Source organism: Neodiprion pinetum, chromosome 2 (genome assembly GCF_021155775.2).
Source record: "Neodiprion pinetum isolate iyNeoPine1 chromosome 2, iyNeoPine1.2, whole genome shotgun sequence".
Taxonomy (NCBI): Eukaryota; Metazoa; Arthropoda; class Insecta; order Hymenoptera; family Diprionidae; genus Neodiprion; species Neodiprion pinetum.
Window position 1 is genome coordinate 27,959,798 of NC_060233.1, and position 23,788 is coordinate 27,983,585.

Sequence of the window (23,788 nt, forward strand, 5' to 3'; positions counted from 1 at the left end):
GAAAGGAATTCAGTTTTATTTGACTTCGTAATTTGAAAAACTTGGGACTGATCAATTCTGTTCAGGTTATTGAGATATATGTAGTGTAGACATACTTTTTAAACGTTGTTGGATCACCGTTTGATGAAAGTTTTTTGGAACGGCATGAAGGCGGGGCGCTTGTAGGAGCTCCTCGTTGACATTTTTTTGCCGAACGTTTTTCACTATGTTTTACAGAACTACAACACGTCTCCACAGTTTTCCGTGAATGACGACTTTTAGACGACGTGATTTCGCTAAATCAAAACGCCCAATGTTTATCCGAGTATTCAATAAGAATTCAACCCGAAATAAATAGTCGGATATACTCACGAGTGTGGTTTTTTTCTATTCGTTGGACGATTTGAATCCTTACATTTTTTTGGCATGATTAGGTGACGAGTGGAGGTAACCGATAAACTAGCACGGATTTACACATCGCAATATATGTTCTTGAAATTTTACAACGTTCAGGCATTTTCACTTCAGACGTTTATGCCATAACAAATTTTCAATAGTCTACCTTTTCGGTTTTTCTTTATGGAGTACACATAATTTATGGCATGGAAGCAATGAAGATTTTACTTGCAGCTATAACCTTTAGACCGAATAAATCCGAAGAACCATTTTTAATTTTTCGGTAGTAAAAAGTCTCTATGTTTTGTTTACAATGTTGTTTATATCTCCTGGCTTCTTTTCTCTTAGAAATTTTCATGTATTGTGAGAAAGGATTCAATGGAGCTTTGTGTACTAACCCTAATTAAGAATTTCTTATTCAAAATGACGAATTTTGAAAAAACTGAAATGTTTGAAACCATTATATTGTAAGGGTAGAATATTCTGAAAAAATCTATCAGAATTAATTTTTTCAAGGAGTTCTAATGCAATATCATAGTATAATTTTATTAATAGTTAGGTTGCAGACACTGATGTATCGTGTGTTTGAAAAATTTGGTTTTCATGATCAATCGCGTTTATGAGATTTAAATAATCTTGGTACACGACGCCCAACTGTACATGACATCGTGTCACGATGAGCAGGAACAAGAGATCTTGGATACAATTTTTAAATCATGTGTGTTCAATAAAAGTTGCAACAGTTTTGAAATCTAAATATAATTATACGTACAGTATAATTGAGAATTCGGGAACACGATTGTAGTGTTATCATTTATAAAAAACACTCGCACAAATAACCCACTTCACTAGTCAATTTCCCAACAACATAGCTTCCAGTTTAATATAACTGTTAAGAGGTAAATAAATAATGAAAATAATTTATTGGATGACATTCTGTTTAATTGGACAGTCACCGACAGTCAAGCAATAGGGCTAGTAAAAATAATATTTAATTATCATTTATGAATAAAAATACTAGTAATAGTTGTATTCCGACACAAGTATCATTATGTGCGAATGGGTCTTTATATGCTGTAATACGAAATGATTAAAATCGATGGATAAAAATCTTCACTTGAGCAAACTTTGCTGTGTGATTATATACCATTGAGTTTATCTTGCCGTTGTACATTGAAAATAATATCTATATATGAATAGCAATTTCAAAATACACATTGTCTTGAATTTGGAAGGTTCCACTTCATCTCGCACTGCGTCTAGTAGTTCGCATTTGTTTTTCGATCTCAAACTGTCGTATATCTGCTCTCTGCAGAAAATCTTGTCTCTCCAAGTACCCGTCCTTCCCCTTATTGTGTGTACTTATTTCCTCTTCAATGTTCTCTTCTTTCTTATAGGAATCCCAATCCAGCTTAGACTTTTCTAAAGTGCTTATCTTTGCCTTTTTTCCAAGTTGACAAAGAACTGAAGATATACCACTCAGACCGCCTTTACAAATTCCTCTGCCTTTTGCACCTCCGCTGCTACGTTGCATGGAATCAGCTGTCGAATCTCTCGCTGAGGACAAAACCAATCTTGCCTCAGCACAGTCTGCAGGCACCTCTTTTTCCACTCTTACTTCTTCACCAGCAAATTCGAATACTTTAGTTATTTTTACTTTTTCTTCGTTCACTGATTTTATCAAAGGTTGAGTTAATTCTTCCTTGGAACTATTTATTGAATTCTTTGACTTAGGCCTTGACACAACAGCTGAAAAAATAAATATGTCTAATCAATTTTTATTTCTACTCATAATTAGTTATGTTCTGGTTTGAAAAAATGGTAACAAAAATGAGATTTGAAAGTATGATTTAATTCTATCAATGATCATAATACAACAATACTTACATGTATCTTTCATAAAATCAGCCCAAAGTGAGTCTGCTCTCTTTTTTTCATCCTCCTCGCTCAATTTTTTTTTAGCCTCATTTTCTTCAGTTTGTTCTTGGCTATCATTACTTTCTTGCTTTCCTTCCCCAACATTTCTTAATCTTTTCGTACTCTTATTTTGGTTTTTTAAACCTCGTTTTGTTCCTTTACCCTTTCCCTTATGCTTGTCTGATACTTTCAGATTTTCATCATTTTCATCCTCTGGACCGCTCTCTATTTCACCCTCCGATTCTACCTCAGATCCAGCCTCATTGTCAGCTCCATCAGGTATGTAATCCTCATCGTCGTCATCGGAATCAGAAGGCAACTCATGTTCGTTGGACATGCTCTTGCAAATGAAGATTGAAAAATGATCGAATGTTGGCAAATGAGAACTTCTTTTGATATGGCAAATGTAGGTCAATTTCTAAAGAATATTTCAAATCTAGCGCTGTGTTTCTGATATTGAGTATTAATTCGTTTTGGCATGAATTGTAATGAGTGGAGTATTCACCATATCACAGGACATAATATACATACAGTTTTATGGGCATGGGTTCACGGGTTTTGGTAACTTTCCGGTACTATGAAAATTGTCGACATAATCGCAATGAGATTATTTAAAATACGATACGAAGTAAACAAAATTACAATGACTAATTTTGAATGACAAGTTCAATATAGCATACCCACGAGCACGTAGTAATAATATGGTACAGAATTTTCCAATGCCTCTCACCTTTTCACTACAATCGACCAAGGACTAGACAAATTTGTATGCGGGAAGACGCTTTATTCAATTATTGAGATTAACCTCGGTTTTTAAGTACGTGTAACAGAGTATGCTTTCGAGGTATTCTCAAGTTTGCTTCAAACAGAATCTTTTTGCTATAGTTGACTGATTTAAAGGACAATACCAAACACTAACTGCTACAAACGATCAACAAGACCGCTGACTGAATAGACTGAAACGCTAAATTGCGATACATGGTCAAGTCAATAGTCAATGCCTTAACTTTCCGACTAACCTCTTTTTGGTCTGAAACAAGATGCGAGCTCAATTCTATACGAATTATATGACAATGACTGGTCATGAAGCCTTAATGGTTTAAGCATGAAGCTGACACGAAAAAATGGGATGTATTGTCACCACGAAGAAGGGAGGAAACAGACATATCTCCGCGATACAAAAGTGGGTCACATTCTGTTCGGAAGTTTGTCGTTCCAATTACCTCCGCTTGCAGCGCTGGTTTCGTCTGTTCCATTGGAAATTTAACCCTCCGCCGGCTATCCATCACGATATCGTTTATCGGCTATTTTTTACCCACTTAGGAGTATCCAATAATTTCCAAAAAATTCACGGAACCAGTTTTGAGCCTCACCTCAATATTCCAGCAGTTTTTATTCCAAAATGTTTGACCAATTAACAAATAGAAATTTATAACCAATGCAAAACGGGTAAATTCGACCATTTCACTCAAAGATCGATATTTTGAACCCAAATTTCTATTAAGGAAAAATATTCTAGGGTTTTATTCTTGATACTATGGTCTTTCAAAAAAACCTACTCACATTGGTCTCGGTTTCGAAAAACCTGGGCTATTGCGAAAGGAGAAATTTCGCATAAGATTGAAGTATTCGTGAAAACACAATGTTTTTATCGCAAAAATATGTAATTTATCAGTGAAAAAATGAATGTTGACATGTTATATGACAATTCAGACTCGCTTTGCTTCTGCGGACAACCTCGAGCAAGGTAAAAAAAAATAGTTCCCACACAGTGTCATAATATACTATTTAGGTAAACTTGATAAATAGGGTCAGAAACTTTGATTTTCATCGAGAAACTGTGGATTTTATACGTACCTCAAAAGTCGAAAATAAGGAACTTCGTTCCAAAAACTGACGCCGCCGGCTACCTGTGACAAATTCGTTCACTTTCCAACTTCGAACGGTCGTAACTTCGCAAGGTCCTGATGCATACTAACGTGCTTGCACGTGTGAGCGTATGCCACCGTGAAGTTTTTTTAGGTGCGGGTTCCGAGGCGCTTCCACTTCTCCCTCCCGAGATACCAGGACGTGCCGAAGTCAGATATGACGATATCGTCATGGATGGCCGGCGGAGGGTTAAACGCACTACACGGGCGCAAAATAAAATGACGACTGATGTTTGGCAACTCAAAACGTTGCTGAGACTGGATGAGACCGAGGTTACGTGCGGCTGTGTATTTATGCTGAAATACCTAAGATAATAAATATATATTATCTTAGAAATACCCCCACGTGACAGGGCACCTACAGACAGGTGCGAAACTACAGTTAAGGCCACCTACAGACAGGTGCGAAACTACAGTTAAGGCCACATCAACGATGACACCACCCATCGCCTAAAAATCGAGAAATTTCCAGTCCGTATGTAAGACCGTGGTTAAAACGGTGCATGGCATGCGCAGAAGCAGAGAATCTCTAGCGGTTACATACTTAACTGTTCTAGAATTTTACTGTTCCAGAGCTTCTGTATGCACTCAGCATTCGTGGCTGATCAACATTACGATAAACGTTCACGATTCGTTATAAGTCTGTAGTCGACACGATACGGAATTACGGTGGGTACGTCATACTTGCGCTCTTGTGAAGTGTAAAAGTGTGCGATTTTCTACGGTGTATATTCGCGACCGATACCATTGCATTGATTAAAAAAGTAAATAGTACAAGGAGGTAAGAATGTTAACTTGGGGTGCTATTACGTTACATCGTAAATGTTTATTGATTGTATTAATTTGTGGTTACATACGTCAGCGACGCATTCGCGTACATACTAAGTACGTGGGCGTAGCGTTATTGAGATTTAAGCTTTTTCTTCATATTCCGTCATATGACGATAACTGTCTCTCGTTTAAAAGAAATTTCATCAATATTCCACACTATCAAAACGTAAAGATTTCGAACTACTTTTATCATTCGGTAAAAATATTCTCGAACGAACCGATCGCTGTGACGCATCACGAATTTGATCACATATCACACACTTGCGTATGTATGTGCATTTTGTAGTTTTCTATAGGTATCATCTAACTAGGTATTTATAGTCATTACTGTTATCATCATACTCGGATTATGTACGAATATGACTCAAGGTACCTGTTTTCATGTGCAATATAATGCTATAGTGTTTTATTTACAAAGCCTCAGGGATTTTCATAAGGTTTTTCTCTACTGAACCTTCTTCGGGTGTAATATTATGATAAGAATTTTTGTGGGATGAAGATAGCAACGCTGATCTGAGCGCAGTACAGTTACAAATAATAATAAATATTAAAACAGCTTCAATCATAATTTTCAAAGCAATGATAAAAAAACATCATTCCTTAGGTTTCGATACTCATTATACTGAGATATAGGAAAATTAAGTAGGCCAATTGTAACAACCTGTATAGAAGCTGCAGCAATGAGACAGTTATGTCATATTCCATTGAATTATTCACATGATAAAAGTCTTTACTCCCAGTTTAACGCAAATCTTATTATGAAAGTTAACAGCATCGTTCCAAATTGTTTTAAACTTTCGAAATTACTAACTACCAAGAAAATATTCAACGGCGGTTGAACACTTAGATACTTATTAACTCGTTGTCTAGGCGGCTACTCAGCCACGCATATGTATATCTATACCTTCAATCACGTTACTCCTACCACAATAGTAGTTTACAATTAGTAACAAGGTGTCAATATACAAAACCACAAATCATGTGAAACTCTAAATTTGGCTGAAACGAATGGGTGTAGCACTTTCAATGTAAGAAAATTTAAGAATTCGCTGCTTTTGGATCATACAAGTCTACTAGTTAAAAGCTTTTACTGCATTGTAATTACTGACGATTTCCTGCTCTTACTGTTCCCTATTAAATTTAAGATTACAAACTTTTGCTGTACTTTTGTAATACCCTGGGGCCTCAAAGTTCTTATGGTTGGACATCTATATATCTTCTATTTACACAATTATTAAATATTTCTGGAGAATAATTATATAATGTATTGCTGCCTTAGAATACAATTGAAATGAATCATTTTTTCAATCGCCATTATTACTGTATAAAGTCTTGAGTATTGTAGAAATTTTGGAATTATTGAATTTTTTAGTATTCAAAGATATGGGGGAATTTATGAGGTATAATACGTAAAGCTGTATTCTTCAATACATCTAATCATAAGCAAACCATACTCGACATGAATACCAGCACATCAGTTATTTATATTTAACCCATTAAATAAAAATATGCTTGTTATATTATTGAGATGGGACTTTTCGCTTCTGAAACTAAGTCAATGAATAAAGCTGGAACTTTCTGACAAATTTTAAAAACTGCATCGAAGTTGTACAGGAATTTGGGGAACTACAGCTTCACAGATGAAAGTATTCCCCTAAAAATCTCTCTTAAAAGTGAAACATACCTTGTGTGCTTGGACAGTTGGTCAATCTAACAGAATTTATCTTACAAGACAGATAGTTTGTCCAGAAATGACCTGTTTTTTCTTTGAATAAATCGTTTCAATGGATATTTATTAATGAAAAGGCTTTGAAAATCTCTATTGAAGATAATAATTTTTTTCCCCAAAAATTTAGAAATATTATCAAAAGTTAGGAAATTTTTTAATCAGTAAGGGAATTTTATGGCGGTTTAATGGATCGAGAGAGAATAGAGCATTTTGTTTATCATGAACCAATCGTTATGTCATTACATAAGTCTACCTATGAGACAAGAATTTTTCTCCAACAAATTAAAAAAATGAGACAGAATCGTCTGCAACCGCACGTTTTTCCATATATGTATAGTTGCATTGTTTGAAACTATGTTAGAAAGTATTCTTCCATAGTGTCTATTTGCATGGTAGTGTGACCCTACAACAAAAAAGCTGGTTAAACATTTGATTCACCGTCATTTAGCAATGCCCAACTTCCACGCAATGCATGGGAAAACAGTGTCACTGCGGCAAAGTTGGCAACAGTTACACATATTATTTTCCCCTGCACAATCTATCATTTGATGACGAAACATCAGTTTCCTCAATGACTCACGTTATCTCAATGTGATTCTTTCACTCTTATCATGCAAGTAAAGAAACCATAACTTTTTATGATAATACGACATTGCTTTTTACGTTTTGCATTTTGTCATGATACGTTTGTCATTATCGTTATTGTTCTTGTTGTTGTTTAATACATTCAAGTTTTCTAATTTGTGCAATTGCTTGGCATTTCAGAACGGTGTCATTAAAACAGAGCAAATTAAGTCATTACATACTATCTTTAATTGATATTTATGTTTTGAAGATGTACAAATCTTAAGACGCATAATACAGGACTTTCTAAAACCTGTCTATGGAAGTCAAGATATCGGCCCACGTTACTTTGTTCATTTCAATCTATTCAAATTCCAATTGAAGCTGTTTCCATCAGCATAAAAATGTGCAGAGCGAAACAAATAAAGGCACGTGTCACTTTTTCATAATTTCTCACTCCTTGCATTCAAATATCACAATGTAATCTTTTACCCTACACTCAGAGCTTCCTGACTACCAAACTTGTTGCCAATGTTTTATTCATTATTAACAATGGTACCTGCCATGGAAGGGTTCTTAACTCCCTGCTACTTAAAATAAATATCGTATCGAGAGATGCTCATCGATTAAAAACTGCGATTTTAAAACGAAATATTACTCGAATCAAATATAGTTCATCTTCCAAAACACAATGGTTTTCTTTATATGCACACCAGAAAAATCGTTTTTCAAATAAAGGAAGCCACAAAATTTTCGTTAGCAAATTATGATACGTCTTCAAAAAGTAAAGTCAATTATTAGAAACGGTACCTTGTGATCTAAAATATGAAACTGACATGAGAATGAATTTTAATGTGATTCCGGCGTATGATGAAATGGCACGTTACATTGCGGTCCATGGTCTGCATGATTTCATTACAGATGAAGAAAATTGGATAAATTGAAATATTTTTCACAGCTTTTCAACTCAAGAGACTACAATAATGAAATATTCATTAAGATTAAAACATTCCAGCCCAGTTTGAGGATAAATTAGCCCCATTGTCTGAATGGCAAATAAAATGTTAGGAAAGGAAAACAAACACCAGTTAACAAATTAAATAACCCAAGCCAAGTTATTAACAATTTGGGCAAAAGTTTTATAATTAGAATGCTCGAGTGAACTTTGGTTTAAAAATTTCACTTTTTGGGTTCATAAATTTATTGCAGTAAGCTTCTGAAGAAGATATAAACTTGAAAAGTTCGGTAAATGGAAATGTCACTTTACCAAATTTGTTCTCTTTCACATAGTAGCCTTTTTCTGATGGAAGATTGAACCAGCATGTTTCTGTTTACTGTTCGGTTTAGCTGAAATTTTAACTTCGTAGCTGTCTGGATGTGTCAAGATTTACTAAAATCAGATTGATCTACGAGAAGAATTAGATACCATCAATACTAGTGTATAGAAATCTTCTAATCCATCGATTTTCAGTTATTTCGGTTATCGTAATTTTTATTTTTTTAACCCATTTTGTTCTTCAATGACGATCAGGTGGTAATATCAGGTATTTTCTTTTCAGCTATAAGAGTTCGATACGATGTCAACGTGGCAGCAAACACCTGGGACTGGATACTATCCAGGACAACAAGGTTTTAATCCCAGAAAATTTTTCTCCCTCCATGACATTAACAGTCTATATTTTCATTAACTGCAATACCACAAACTGTACCACGCATAAATATGATATGAATGTAAAATCTTTTCCTCACCTAATTTATCACCACTACCACTTACTGTGCTCCTGCAAGGAAAATACCGCTATACTACTAAAAGCATGGTTACTAAGTAAAACATTTATTGGAAACATGTGAATGTTACTCTTTAAATAAAAGATATGATGTCTGATTAGTGTGAAAGAAACTGTATAATCTTGTAAAGATATGAATGTTTGTTTTCGATTTATCAAGTATAAGTGATATCTGACTCTCAACTACGCTATTTGGCTTTTATATCGTTCCCAATATTATATGAAAATATGCTATATTACAGAAAGACATGTAAGACATGGTATCTACGTGAAAACATCCATTCTGCATTGCAGATGTCATGTATGGCTGTTTACCCAAAACCTTTCTGTTTTTCCAATCCCATTGTAGTGTGGATATCGAAAAATGCACAAGCTAATTAGCTCTACTCTATGCATGAACGTAACTAATCAAATGTGTTGTGCTTAATTCTGTACTGCAGGTGAATTGGCTTGACGTAGATAATTTTTTGTATGACTATGTGTTATTACAAACACCTTATCAAAACGTAGATGTTTGCATTGTGCAACATGTTATTTCGACATGTTTCTAGAATGGAATCGTCTTGATGCAAAATCAGCCATGTCATTGGAAACGATTTTGTGGAACTTACCTGAAACAGATATTTCTTGATAACTATGGACAAAGGTACTTCGTCATTAATCATCAATAAAAACACTTAAATTCGATATATCATTCAAATTAGCCAGAACACAATTACTTCTGCAAAATATTTATCAATTTTTAGTATGTTTGCTTCAAAGCACTTTTAAATTTGAATTACTTAACCAGGGTGGCAGCAGACCGGGACAACTGGGAATAGTCAGGTAATTTCATTTACTGGGAAAATTCCGGGAAAAGTCAGGGAATGGACTATATAGAAAAACGTATTTTTTTTTATAAATTGTCTTCAAACTTCAAGCATGTTTCGTAAATTTAGCTGATCTCGCTTTCAGAAATCGTATAGTGCAATTTCTACACACCCTTGCTCCTCCTCCTCCTCCTTCTCCGCCAACTTCTGCTTGCTGGAGATTTTGGTCATAAAACCCACCCAGCATTACCTAAGTTTTGGGAAAAGTCAGGGAATTTTATTTTAGAAAAATTGTTGCCACCCTGTTTACGATACATCGTTTGTTCTATCTTAACTCAATACGCCCTGTTCAAAATTCAGGAAACACAGTCAAAAATTCTCCTGGAGAATAAATCTTTGAAATACCGAACATATCGTCCTAAATACTCAGAGGTTTGACATTTGTAAAATATTTTCCATTATTCTTTATATACGGTCTTTTTAAAAAATTATGAAGTTTAGTGAGCATGCTTGTGAAAAATCAAATTGAAGTTGGTAAAGTTTTTGTAACGATTCATGCTGAGGAAAAATAGTTATTTCGCTAATTTGGAATTGTCTGAAATACAGTAGACCGTAATAAAATAAAACGGACTCATATTTCGAAATCTTAGTTCCTTCAAAATCATTGTAAAATTAAGAAAATAGTGATTCTTATCAAATGTTTCGTTACGATGACGTTACTAACTTCAACTTCCTTGCGAAAACAAAATTGACTTCCATCGAATTGTTTTTCTCCACAAAGAAATTTGAAAAATTATTTACATTAAACTTAACATTTGCAGTGCTTGATCAAGTGCATGTATGACCTGGCTGGTTTTGTAATAAATTAAAATTTTTAAAAGGTCCAGTTTAATTTCAAATATCTGTAGACAGAATAACGGATTTAAAATGTACATGTTTTATGGCTTGACTTAGTTAAATTTTATTTAAATCACACAATCTCTGAATTTCATTTCTTCTGAGAATAGCAAAGTACAGAAAGATCTGCTAACAATATTCATTGCAATTAGCTGATGATACATTTAATTCTAGGACCAAATACTGGATATCCATCTCAAAACCCAGGATATCCACCTCAAAATCCTGGATATCCTCCTAGTCAAGGATACCCACCACCACAAGACGGCTATAATCCAGGATATCCACCTGCCTATCCAGGAGGGAACCCACCAGGTATATTTAATAGGGTTAAAAAAAAAAAAATTTAATAGCAACAAGTCTTTCATTCAAGTTTAGCGGACCAGATTTTTACTAGTATTTGATTACTCACTCTCTGGGTTTGAAGTAATATAATGTCTATCGCAACGATTTTCTAAAATCTGCATAATTTATTTTCCAACTTGAAGCTGCCGGTTTTGTACCACCAATGAATCCACCGTACGGTCAAGTACCACCAAATTCTGGGACACCGTTTACTCCGCCACCCATGCAGGCGGGTATGTACGGCACAAGTTATGCTGAAGACCCCATGCAGGATGAAATCAAAGGATTTGATTTTAGCGAACAATCTATAAGACGTGGATTCATCAGGTTTGTTCAAAGATTTTTAATTGTCAATTTCATATCACCTTTATGTTACACCATAGTTAAATGAATATAATGAAGACGAAATTAATCATCTACTGTTTCACTTTTTATTAACATGAATGTCAACTGTTATAATGCGATGACTACATAAATGGTTTTTTTTTTTCTTTCAGAAAAGTATATGCAATATTAATGGTCCAACTTCTTATCACCATTGGATTTATCGCTCTGTTCCTTTTCCATCCTGGTACTAAGCACTGGTTCAGCCGACATACATATGTATTCTATATAGCATTGATTGCCACATTTGTTTTACTAATTGCAATGAGTTGCTGTTCGAACTTGAGGCGCCAGGCTCCAATGAACTACATATTTCTACTTTTGTTCACTGTTGCCGAGGGAATAGTTTTGGGTGCTGCATCATCCACATACCAAGTTGACGCGGTAAGTTAATTGCAGGCCTGTAGAGAATTTAGTGGAAAAAGCCATTTTTAAAACTAATTGTTAATGCTCTGTACTTCGATACCTTTTTAAACAGTGGTAACATTTGAGCCGAATATTTTTTGTTTCTACGTTACTGAAACTATTACCCTTGATTTTCGTGGTTTTCAATAGCAGCTTATCAAATATTTTAATTTAATTTGAATAATTCTCGGTACCTAGATAAGTTACGATTTTATCTGTTGCAAAATTAATTCATTCAATGTGAAATTTTATTCTATGCATGTATTTTTCCTAATGATTACAGGTTTTGATGGCAGCCGGTATAACAGCAGTCGTTTGTTTTGCCTTGACAATTTTTGCTTTCCAAACAAAATGGGATTTCACCTTGCTCAGCGGAGTTCTCTTCGTTGCCGTAATAATTCTGTTAGTATTTTCGATAGCTGCATTCTTCGTCAAAGCCAAAATCTTCACTCTAATTTACGCCTCATTGGGTGCGCTTATTTTCTCTGTGTATCTTGTTTTTGATACGCAATTGATGATGGGTGGCAAACACAAGTATTCCATTTCCCCTGAGGAATATATTTTCGCTGCTCTGAACCTGTATCTTGACATTGTTAACATCTTTATTTACATTCTAACTATCATAGCCGCTTCTCGTGATTAGTTTAAAATAACATGATTCCTAATATTTGCAAACTCGGATTTCGACTTAAAAGGAGTTCATAATACTTTGATAATAAATCGCGTTTTGATAACTGCTGCAACGTGTTATGCACATAGCAAAGATTGTGTATTTTTATAAATACACGTCAACAGTTCCGTAAGCATGTCTGCAAAACAAGGATTGAGTGAGCTAAATAAAGCATGGATGTCGTCGTCGAACCTTATTATTTTACCAGTCTGTTATTGTTCTTACATGAATAAATTCTAAAAAAAAAATACATATTTTGATAATTTATAAGCGAATGCTGACGTATGTATGTAACCCAAGTCGGCGTAAAGAAGTGCTTATTGCGCGAGTCGAAATAACCTATATGGTCAATTTCATTTTAATCGATCCTGTATTTTACTGTGTTTGCTAATTATCCTGAATTTTTGTTGTTACATCTTGTCGAGTCAATGCGATTGTTCGCCTTGTCTCACGTGACATTATTGCCAAACGATTAGTGTTAAATTCGTTGGTTGATGGCAGGGTGATTACATTCCTTTTAATTTTCGTTATTAAAGAATGGCCGATCATTCAATTTGTTGATAATGTTTAATATTAGTTTTGCCCTTTTTCAACCAATCATTCGCAATTAATTAGTTGGGTCAGGGCCGCACCTTCATTTCGTTTGGCTCGGCTATTAAGAGTATTTTTTTTTTTTGTTGGGGGAAGGGGGTTTTTCTAGCATGGTGTTCGGTGTTTCTGAAAGTCCTTGAGGTCCTAGAGATATCCTTGAATTTTTCTTGTGTCCTAGAAATATTCTATATTTAAGGTTTGCTGCGAATGATATATTTATTTGTGTTCACTGAGTAAATGTTTTTAAAAAGTGGATTCTTGCCTCGAATCGCGTTTTTCGTTTTTCCTTACTAACATGTGTAGTAGAAATAACGTACATCTTGTACGTTGCGCCGATTATGTACAGTGCCTTCTGCACTCTGCATTCGCTGTAATTCTACTTTTCCTCAGTGTCCTGGAATTTGTTACGGATATTTTACCGGACACCATGTCTAGGAATCGATTAGTTACCATTACCCATTTTCATTTGAAATTGCATACGTGGAATAAGGCATACAAATAACTTTTCTATTTTTTCATTTCCTTCTCTTTGACATAGACTTTCTTCTTATCAGTTTAGGTTTAAATATAAACTAGTGTAAACTTCAGATTGAGTTTCAGCAGAGTTTATAATTGGATCTTTATATTTAAGAAAACCTTTGGCAATGTAAAATTGAAAATGTTATATTTATATATTTATGTATTTCAGTAATGAGTGAGGTACTTTTGAATAATACAGCTATGTAAGTTGCAGATGTAAGGTAGCGTATACTTATTACTTGGTTTTCACAACCTTTTCACATATTCTTATGAAGTAAGCATATGTAGTAATTTAATGTAAATGATTTTCATCGATGTTTGTAACTTGGACTAATGTATTAATCGATCTGGTGTCCAATCGTATTATTGAATAGCATAGGTGATTATAATAAACGAAAAAGTTAGATATACATATGTCAAACTTCGTAATTTCGTTTTGAATAGTCCGTAACCTTTTTAACCACAAAGTTGAATTGTAGAATGGAACTTGGGTGGAACTGAGAAGAGCAGCAAGTTTTTAGCAATCTAAGAGCATATTTTTCGTTGGTCAGCATTTTGCTGTCTGTCTCAGTTGTTAAAAACACATGATAACACCTAATTTTCTACAATATTATTCATCAGAAACAAGGGCCTGCATTCAATTAAGCTGCAAGGGCGGACACCCTGTGCCTGAAAAAATCTAGTATCTTCCTATTTGGGTAACGTTAAGCGATTAACTTGGAGTCTTCATTCGCTTCCACAGATTATATGTATAGTGACCATTGAAACGATTTGATAAATTTCCATCCTAGATCGCTATTGTATTTTCTTTAATAGAAATAACACGTACGTGACGTTTAGGGAATCTATTCTGTTCTACCTGTATTATAAGTTTCTTGCAGCTTTTCTTTTTCGCGAATTTTTGGCCAGTCAGCAATTTCCACACAACCGGTAGAATTGACAACAAACTTTCAGGAAACCACCATCAATGCCTCCATGAACAGGGAAAATTTTCATTTTCTCGAAACCGCTATGTGCACTGTTTTGCAAGGAATAACAGCGATGCGCAGGTAAAATTTATCGAATTGAACCATTGAATACTATTTTGCTGAAAATGTAAGTGCGCACGATAGCCAGAGACCTGGAAACACGGTTACATAAATACTGCTTATAAAAACCGCGCTCTTCCTCAAAGTCAGTGTTTTTGATCACAATTGCGTGTAAAATGGGGCTGTCGAGCCCATTTTTGTGTGTGAGGTATCTGGACTTTGATATTTGGAGATACATACGTCAACGTCGAAATCGACTAAGACACACCCCGTTAACATAAATTTTCATTTGAAAAACTGAACAAGCATGAACAAATCTAGATTTTCACCGATTACTTTTGAGTTTGAACTGATAAAACAGCTTTGCCAACATGAATTTTGTTGATAGAAATTCGTAACGTTATTTGTTAAGAAAATGCTAAGGAAGATTTAGCGCCTCTAGAGGACACACAAACTGAAAGTGAACGACAGAAGAGAATTGATAGCACAGAACTAGCTATCTTATTCGTATTACACATTCGCAATGTTATTAACACCTGTGTTATTGTCATTAACACCATTATACAATTATAAATTAGTAATTCCTTCGAAATATTCATTTTGTATTAAGCAACAGTATTTTCATTTTAATAATAATGAGTCCGATTCCGGATTAGTTTAAAAAATGAAATTATTAATCACGACATACTGGGAAAACAATAAAGACAATCATTCAAACTATTTAAGACATTTTTTTTAACACTAATATTTACAGGAATATAATAAAGCTATGGAGTTTCGAATTTCAATTTACACGGGGAATTAGTGTAAACGGATTTCTTATAAATTAAGCGCTGTGAGCATAAAAGTATTAAATTGTTTATTATAGGTACATATTTAATAGTCACTGTGTTTTTACACTAATACAAGATCATACTAAAAGTTATGAAAATTGCTGTTGATCATGTTCAGTGATAACTCATTTATGAACATCGTAATCGTTGCAGTCTGAGATTGAATAGTAATGTTGAATATTACTTGGTTGTTTTTTTTTTAGCTACAGCAGCTGCAAGATGATCTATCATATAATCCATCCGTATCTCACCACAAAAAGATTTGCCATTATTGAATTCAGAAAAGTATGTATGTACATTTACACTAATGTAAGTCTTCGTTCAGTATAATAAGTATAACCATTTACAGAGCAGGGAATACATGATGTCCGAACAAGATTTTTTTATAATAACGTCAGAGTGCACGTATTTCGATAAAATTGTGTTGAATTTTTGAACGTGAAGTTCAAAACGAAATTTGTGTAATGTCGCGAACTGTTATACTGTAATTACTATTTTATCATAATTTCATTGATATTCACAATTATTTTGCTGAGCTGCAAGGAGAGGGCTCGATTACTTACCGAATACAACTTAATTCAGCTCACACCTATTATTCATATGAAAATTGATCGTTATAAATATTTACTCTCGCCCCGAGAGAACCGGTCATTCAGTAGTTGGGCTTTTTTCAATATTGATTTCTTCTGTGCTTCATCAAATCGGTTTGCCTGCAGATCTATGTCTCGATCAAAAGGTCTCCTTGTCGGTTTTGCTGCCTCCTTAGCTTGCTTCTCTTCTTTCTGTTCAGCACAAAGTTAAAGAATCACGATAACAGGGTGGCAACAGAAATCAAAGTACAAAATTTGCTGATATTTCCCTGGTTTCCAGAGCCTGTAATCCCAAAGTTGCCTGCCATTTTTCAGCATTATTACCTACTATCATACTTCAGAAATAGTCATATAAATGCTGTGTAAAGTAACTTGTAGAAAATGGTGCATTAAAGTTAAACACGAGGCTGAAACTAGCGGCCAGAATTATCAGTCAAACGTTCTAATGTTCATTTGAATAAGGTAGTGAAGTTCCAAATCAAAATTTTGTGAAATATCTTGAACCCCCAGTACTTTTGTAGAATTACCAGGATAAGACTGAGCTGCATTTTTCTATTTCCAAAAAGATTAACACGTTTTGCCTAACTCTGGCTGCTAGATTCAGCTTCATAAATTAAACAAACGTTACATGAAAGTGAAAATCGAAAAATGACTCGTTCTATCTTAATTCATTTGTTTGATTTCCAGAGCCCAAAAATTCCCTGATTTCCCTGATTTCCCTGATTCATTGGATCGATCGTCAACCGGGGTAATTACTAATTTGCATATGAAATGTCAACTGACTTCGTATTTTAGAAGTCGGAATTTTTCACCTTGTAATACCATGTTCTGAAATATTTTTTTGCTGCATACAATATTTAGAAATTTTAGAATAATCTGTGAAAATTGAATTGCAGACATAATTCATACTGTGATTGCAATTTTACAAGATATAACAAATTTTCTTTAATCTGTCTGGATTATTTTACCTTTTTCTTCTTGTGAAGTTTTTTCTTATGAATTTCCAGAAGAGATTCTTTTCGTTTCTTTGATGCATGTTTTTTTGCCATTTCTTCCATTGCCTTGTCACGCTGTTGAATCGCCAATTTCTGTGATTCCCTTGCTGGATCAGCTACTTTTGTTTTGCCTAGTACCTAATTATAAAAAAAAAATTATCTATTTAATAAGGCAGTACATCATTTTTATTGCAAAAATATCCCAATTGGTTTTAGACAAGCAATACAAAAAGAATGGTAGCTTTTAATTATATGGTGACTACTGCCAGGAAAAACCGTGAAATGTCAGAACAAAAATTGGTCCCGGAATTTCAAACTTGGTCAGGGAAAAAAATAGATGACCAAACATTTAGTAAATGGTTGGAAAAGAAATTGGAGAACTCTCATTTAGTTACTGAAAAAAAATGTGTGTTAACCACATCCAACAGAAGTGAAATTTTTTCGGTATTTTAAACAGTACCGCGCCAGCATACGTAATACGCAGACAATATACATATGGATATACTAGGATGGTCCTTATTGAGAATGTTGACGAAGTTTTTCTGGGCTGCCCCACAAATCGACTCGAAGTAATACAAAAAGAATTTCTCTATTTTTTCAGATTTTTATCTCAACTCTAATCTCTCCCACCAAGAGGTGGATTCAAGATATACGTGCTTCGGCCACATTCTCAGTATATATTTTATTGAAAGAGTAACAACTTTTTTTTTTTAATCTGTAACTGCGAGATTTTAGTAGGCATGGGTGCTATTGCTGAAAAAAATTCACATTATCGTACCAGTAATCTAGACGAATTGGGCACCTACTAAATGAAAAACAACGTCAGATTTAGAGAGTGTGCAATTCTTTTAAATTGCCTCGTATTATAATGTATAATCATTATCAGATAGTAGCACCAATGCCCACTAAAATCTGACAGTTAAAGTTTTTTTTTTGAAAATTATTACTCTTACAATAAAATATATGCTGAGAATGTGGCCGAAACACGTGTATTTTAAATGGGGAAATCCACTGCCTTGGTGGGAGGAGTTAGAATTGAGATAAGAATTTCAAAAAATCTGAGAATTATTTTCGAATTACTTAAAGCCGATCGGGGGGGGGGGGGGGGGGGCAGAGTTCGTCCAAGCTCGAAATTAAGGACCACTCTAATATATGTATATTTAGATGTGTTAACATGTAATTTGTTTTGCCATTATTGAGTTCCTTAATGAATTTACATTGAAATGAAATGAAGAATCGGGTGTATTATAATTGGAGATTCATAGTGCTATTGAAAATAATAAGAACTTCAATCAAGGTAAATTGGAAACTGATCAGGGAATTATATTTCCGAAAAAAAGTGGTTAGCATGAATTATTAAAAATCGTTTGTTGCAATATTATTAAAGTGAAAATCTTGCAGTGTTGAATAGTATTATGCAGCATCGGATGTGTGCGAAGTTGTATGCGTTTAACAACATGCAGTATAAGAATTTCGGTTGTAGACTATCACTGCTTATAGTACATAAGTTTAGTAAAATATTACCTTTTCTTCTTTTTTTCTGGCTTTGTCTGCAGGAGTGTCGGTCCAGCTAGATCTATCAGACATATCTGGTCCAGCTTTATTTCTGAATTGACGTTTACCAAGCCCAAGATTCGCAGCTTGCACCGATGGTAGCTCCAGCATCCATTCTTCGCGTTTCTCGACAACAGAGTCCTGCATTTAGCAATAAGTCAATTTTCATCAATCAATACAGGTGAAATAATAATGTGAAGGGATAGCGAATTTCTTCCACTTTTCAGAAAATAAAAAAACTGTACACGTGTTCACAGTTTAAATCAAATGAAATTTTCGAGTGAATAATCAATAGAACTGAGAACATTGCGCTCTTAATATGATACTTGTCTCATACCTGGTCAGCAAGTTTGCTCTTCATTCGTCTTGCACGATCTTCCAACTGCCGTTGAATGTAATTGTCGATTGCTGCCGGATGATCAGCTGGCATGGGTCCAAGAACTTCATCTTCTGAATCAGAGCATGATTTCTCAAGAGTGTGATCTATCACTTTGTTCATCAAATACGGAGGCAGTGTAGGACCAAACACAGATGACCTTGATGAGATGGTGGGATGTTGGGGTGACGTCGACTGTTCATCTGATGATGTTGAAGAGTTCAGCGCATAATCTTGCTGAAAGCCAGGCGGCAAACTTGGCCCGATTACTTCGGTTGGTTTGATCTCTTCTTTGACTTTGGCTGCATCGTTCAGCAAACTTGGACCGCATGTTGCTTGTGATCGGGATTTCGGTAATTCAGAATTGAGTCTGAAAGCTGGAGGTAGACTAGGGCCAATGATAGCATCCCTCGGTTCATTAGTATTATTACCAAATGTAACTGGGGAGCTGGAGTCTTTAGGCAAAAAGTCATCGCAGTTTCCACTATCAGATTTTGTTTCCGTGGAAAAACTTGTTGCTGACAAACTTCGAGACATTTCATTCGGAAAACTCCTGTACCCGGCTTTGTGGCAAGGAGCAACTTCACTGAAGATATTTTGTTTTCTAACGACTGTATCTACTTCGCCACTACGAATTTTAGGGTGAGAGGGAAGATCTTGACGATATTTTGGAGGCAACACTGGCCCATATATTTCATTATCTACAATTTGTCCTCGATAATCTTCGTCGGCTTTATTAATTGATAACGATTCTTTACGCCGACTTGACTTTTTTGTATTATTTGAGCTGGGTAAGCTCAGGCTATGTAGTTGTAAGCAGTTGAGTTTACGCGAATCTTGATCCCCTTTTTCTTCGAGCTTATATCCATCTTCTTCCGAATCTTGTTCCTTGCTCCAATCTTTGCTATTTTCGTCGTCTCTTTTATGGCTTCTGCGAAGATCCCGAACCGCAGACACAGATACCTCGGGACCTAGTAAGAAATCTGAAACGGCACTAGGGTTATTATTACTTGGAGCTAGTGGCGTGATGTTGTCGTTCCTTGGATTTACCTTGTATATCTCCTCCAAACGGTGTGTATTCAACGCCGCTTGCTTCTTCACCAAACGTTCGTACTGTCGTCGAGATACTCTTTTTTTGATTTTTGGTCCATAGTAATGAGGTGCTAAAATTTCTCCTCTGATGATCGGCCCTTTGACTGCTGAAGACTTGGCATCTGATGAGTCTGGGGATGTTCCTTCCGTGTCCGATATTATATCAAAATCAGACAGGTTCATTTCTCGGCAATCTTCCAAGGCATCGAGGGACATAACAGGACCAACGTCCGGATCTAATGCACCTAAATCGGACTCGCTGTCGCTTCCAATTTGTTCCAGTATTTTGCTCGGCGAGTGATTATCGCGCTTGAGACTTTTTTTTTCCGACGTTTCCTTGGAGCATTGTTTTCGAGGTGGATTTTTGGCTTTTGTCCTTTCATCATCCATCGGTTTAGTTTTATCCCTATTGTTTGACCTGTCTCTACTATCGTGTTTTTCCCGTGATCTGTGGCTGTGCTTTGCTGTCATTAATCTGTCGTGACTTGGATCACGTGATCGTTTTGGCACGCGACCCTTATCGCGCAAGTAGTCTTTGAAGTTCTTTTCATCCTGATCTCTGGGGTCTTTAGTTTCTTTCACTCTCACATCTTTTGGAGCGCGTATACCGGTATTTTTCAAGTCTCTCGATCTCGAATCTTTAACGTTTCTGTGATCTTTGCTATTGGATAAATTTCTAACGGAATCTTTACCATCTCGGTGATTTGAATTTTTGGAATCACCGCAGCGTTTCTCACCCTCCAGTAAAGTCTTCAAGTCTGGTAATTCTTTAATATTTCCTTTGCTATTATGCCTCGAATCTTTATTGTTACTTTTATCGTGTTTAGTATCCCTTAATGAATCTCGGTCCCTAGAATTTTTCCGCCTAACTCGATCGTTGGCTTCCTTACGATCACGATCCTGTTTCATTTTACCAGCATCACTTCTATTGTGACTGCTTCTTTCCATAGATCTTGATCTGTACTTGGAACCTTTAGACACTGGCGATCTTCTTTTGTTTTCACTGTGCAGTCTTAAAATATCATCCTTTCTAGTAGCTTCAAAACGAAAACGTCTTCCATCGTCACTATCCTGAGATTCCGAGTCGGAGTCAATCGTTGTCATTTTCAATATTTTTTCCTGAAAGTCAATTATTTTGATAGATAAAAGTATATTTACAATAAAATTTTACTGGATTTGAATTCATATTTATATTTCAACTTAAAAACTGCCAGAGTTCTTAGTTATACCCTGATTAAATATTTCGTTATCATGAAGTCAAAAAAAAATTCACATTTTCTCAATCGACTATAAGCGCAATAAGAAGTTGAAAACATTAGAAGAGCACAGCTATGTCAAAATTTGCATATTCTTTCAAACTGTACTATACATTTAAAAATTTAAGTATGCTTTCAGTTTTACAAAACTTCGAATGCTGAATTTTGGTTTATCTTTGGCATAGCTCTCTGATATAAAATGTGTGATATATGCAGCTAGAAATAATGGAAGGTAATGACAGTGCTGAATAACAAATATCCATTGATGCATAAGATTTAAGCATTTTATTTGACAATGCAGAAGCTAGAAAACCCCAAGATAAAACACAGACTTAAATCCAAAGGAGGAATAATTTCACTGAATTCTTCTAGCGGAATCTTTTGTTTCTTCATTTTTGAAAGGCGTCTTCTTCTCGAGGGTGGATCGTGTAAGGCTGGCATTTACTTCTGGAGTCGTCTTCTCACTTGATTCCTGAGCTCGCATCATCTTGACCACCTTGGCTGCCCCGTATTTAACAGACTTAACAATGCCGACAGTAAAAATCCCTTTCAAGCTTTGCGAGACGCTAGACTTCCACACAATATCCTTAAGGCATGCTTCCAGAATTTCACTACACTCCGGATCATGAGCAATGGCACGCAAGCAGTCCTCTGTGTCTCTGGATCTAGGACCCTGAGACCACGATCTCACTAACTTGACCTGTGGCATGCGTGGCAAATGATTCAAATGATGAATCCGGGCAAAAGGGCTGGTGTCCTGATGACACATGACGGCGGGCTCGTCTGACTTTGGGATTTCAACATACCGATCAAAGTGCTTAAGAACGGGATTGTAGAGAGATCTAAAATTCTGTATCTGGGGTAGAACGATATTGTGGACTTTATTCTTGTCTTCGCCAAAGGTCATTCTGAAGTCTCCGTTGTAGGAAAGGTTGGCAATCGTCTTGTAGAAATCAGGTTCCGTAAAATGCTCGGGGAGTAGAATTAGCGTGGCATGGACAGCAGAGTGTAGATTCTGTATCAGTGCTCGTCGTAGAGGGGATTCTTCTTCCTCAGGTTTAACCAAGACCTGAACAGGCTTGTGAAGTCTTCCTGCTAGGTAGAGAACGTTCCAATCTAAGAGATCCTCGATCAAAGCGGTGTCAGAAGTTACTCCATATTTAATCAGTCTGCCCTCTTTGCTCCTGACCAATGTGTTATAAAATATGTGAGCTCCCCATTTTTCTTGAATCTTGGCAACGCTGTTAGGACCCAAAGAACGCATCAACTGAGCGTAGTGTTCAGGATTTAGCAGCATGTTCTCCTTGTGCCAACGGCTTGGATCGCTTACAACAAATACGAGATCCAGCATATTCTTGGATAGATCACTGCTCTGCTGCTTCATCACTCCCGAACCGTAAGCAAAGCAGAATTTCATGTTACCCGGAAATTCGGTAAGGATTTTCGCGTATTGAGAAACAAGCGTGGCTTTATTCATGCTTCGTGTTTTAGCTCTCTTCTCTTGGCTACTTCGCGAATGTTTTATCAGCCTGTTTTATTTAGCAAATGCTTGGCGACGCAACGTCGCAAGAGATTCCCGAAACTTTTCGGTCGTCACTGATGCAGAATTTCTACGCAGTGTTCGGAACAATGTTTTAAAAAGAGACGTCAATGCTGTTTGCGTGTTTATTGTCAACAGTTTTTGCTAAATGCAACAATTTTCATCATGTATGTTCGTTGGAAATGGGAGAGATCTGCCATGCAACGCCGTTAACGCAAAGACTGGTCACTGAGACTAACCTATAAACTAGCTCCGTGATCGTGTCGTAACGAGTAGGTTATACTTACGAGAATTGATGCACCGTTTTAAAGTTGATGGCTGGATGCTGGACGATAAGTAATTGATCTCGTGGCGTACGGATTCTATTCATGCTACCTAACGTAGCTTTCACAGTACATATTGCGAATTTTCGTAAGCAAATAAGGACGGAAAAGTGTGCGCAAGAAAATGGATTTTGTGCAGTACTGAAAAACAATGCATATGGTAGAAATCAACCGTGCCCAAGAAACATGAGTATTTTCTCGATTAACGAATGGCGGTAGCGGAACTGTTCCAAAAATTTTCCGTGTTTGAACCGCTCGAAATTATCTCGTCGTTGAACAATTCCCACTATTATTATCCCCCCGGAAGAAGATATCATTAAGATTCTGCGGATCTATGGCAATCGAGAACCTATGCCACGCGAACGATGAATAAACTACTGCGTGAACTGGGAAAACGTGGTGAAATTGAGATCTGTATGGCGCGCGTGAGGCCTGTTATAAACGATCGTG

General features: G+C 35.8%; 4 protein-coding genes across 12 annotated transcripts; 1 reads left to right on the plus strand and 3 right to left on the minus strand.

Annotated features, from left to right (window-relative positions):
- Positions 1 to 894: 894 nt before the first annotated feature.
- Positions 895 to 3,400, minus strand: Yeti (yeti). 4 transcript variants are annotated; one of them, XM_046612719.2, is made up of 3 exons: positions 3,312 to 3,400; positions 2,263 to 2,632; positions 895 to 2,124 (listed from the first exon to the last, which is right to left on the minus strand). In XM_046612719.2, the coding sequence occupies exons 1-3, from the start codon at positions 3,375 to 3,377 to the stop codon at positions 1,619 to 1,621; spliced, it is 942 nt and encodes a 313-aa protein (XP_046468675.1). In that variant the 5' UTR covers positions 3,378 to 3,400; the 3' UTR covers positions 895 to 1,618. The 4 variants fall into 4 exon arrangements, with proteins under 4 accessions (XP_046468675.1, XP_046468677.1, XP_046468676.1 ...); XM_046612721.2 differs by lacking the exon at positions 3,312 to 3,400 and adding an exon at positions 2,973 to 3,293; XM_046612720.2 differs by lacking the exon at positions 3,312 to 3,400 and adding an exon at positions 3,023 to 3,292.
- Positions 3,401 to 4,738: 1,338 nt separating this feature from the next.
- On the plus strand, positions 4,739 to 14,161 carry Lfg (lifeguard). 6 transcript variants are annotated; one of them, XM_046612713.1, is made up of 6 exons: positions 4,739 to 4,889; positions 8,904 to 8,973; positions 11,012 to 11,152; positions 11,326 to 11,509; positions 11,680 to 11,950; positions 12,255 to 14,161. In XM_046612713.1, the coding sequence occupies exons 2-6, from the start codon at positions 8,922 to 8,924 to the stop codon at positions 12,612 to 12,614; spliced, it is 1,008 nt and encodes a 335-aa protein (XP_046468669.1). In that variant the 5' UTR covers positions 4,739 to 4,889; positions 8,904 to 8,921; the 3' UTR covers positions 12,615 to 14,161. The 6 variants fall into 6 exon arrangements, with proteins under 6 accessions (XP_046468669.1, XP_046468670.1, XP_046468668.1 ...); XM_046612714.2 differs by having other exon boundaries at positions 4,761 to 4,893; XM_046612712.2 differs by having other exon boundaries at positions 4,798 to 4,984.
- Positions 13,242 to 23,733, minus strand: LOC124212557 (uncharacterized). Its single transcript, XM_046612708.2, has 5 exons — positions 23,303 to 23,733; positions 19,089 to 21,338; positions 18,722 to 18,892; positions 17,171 to 17,335; positions 13,242 to 16,394 (listed from the first exon to the last, which is right to left on the minus strand). The coding sequence occupies exons 2-5, from the start codon at positions 21,321 to 21,323 to the stop codon at positions 16,227 to 16,229; spliced, it is 2,739 nt and encodes a 912-aa protein (XP_046468664.1). The 5' UTR covers positions 21,324 to 21,338; positions 23,303 to 23,733; the 3' UTR covers positions 13,242 to 16,226.
- Positions 21,746 to 23,290, minus strand: LOC124212558 (phosphatidate cytidylyltransferase, mitochondrial). The gene has a single exon (XM_046612710.2). The coding sequence runs from the start codon at positions 22,950 to 22,952 to the stop codon at positions 21,831 to 21,833; it is 1,122 nt and encodes a 373-aa protein (XP_046468666.1). The 5' UTR covers positions 22,953 to 23,290; the 3' UTR covers positions 21,746 to 21,830.
- Positions 23,734 to 23,788: the final 55 nt, after the last annotated feature.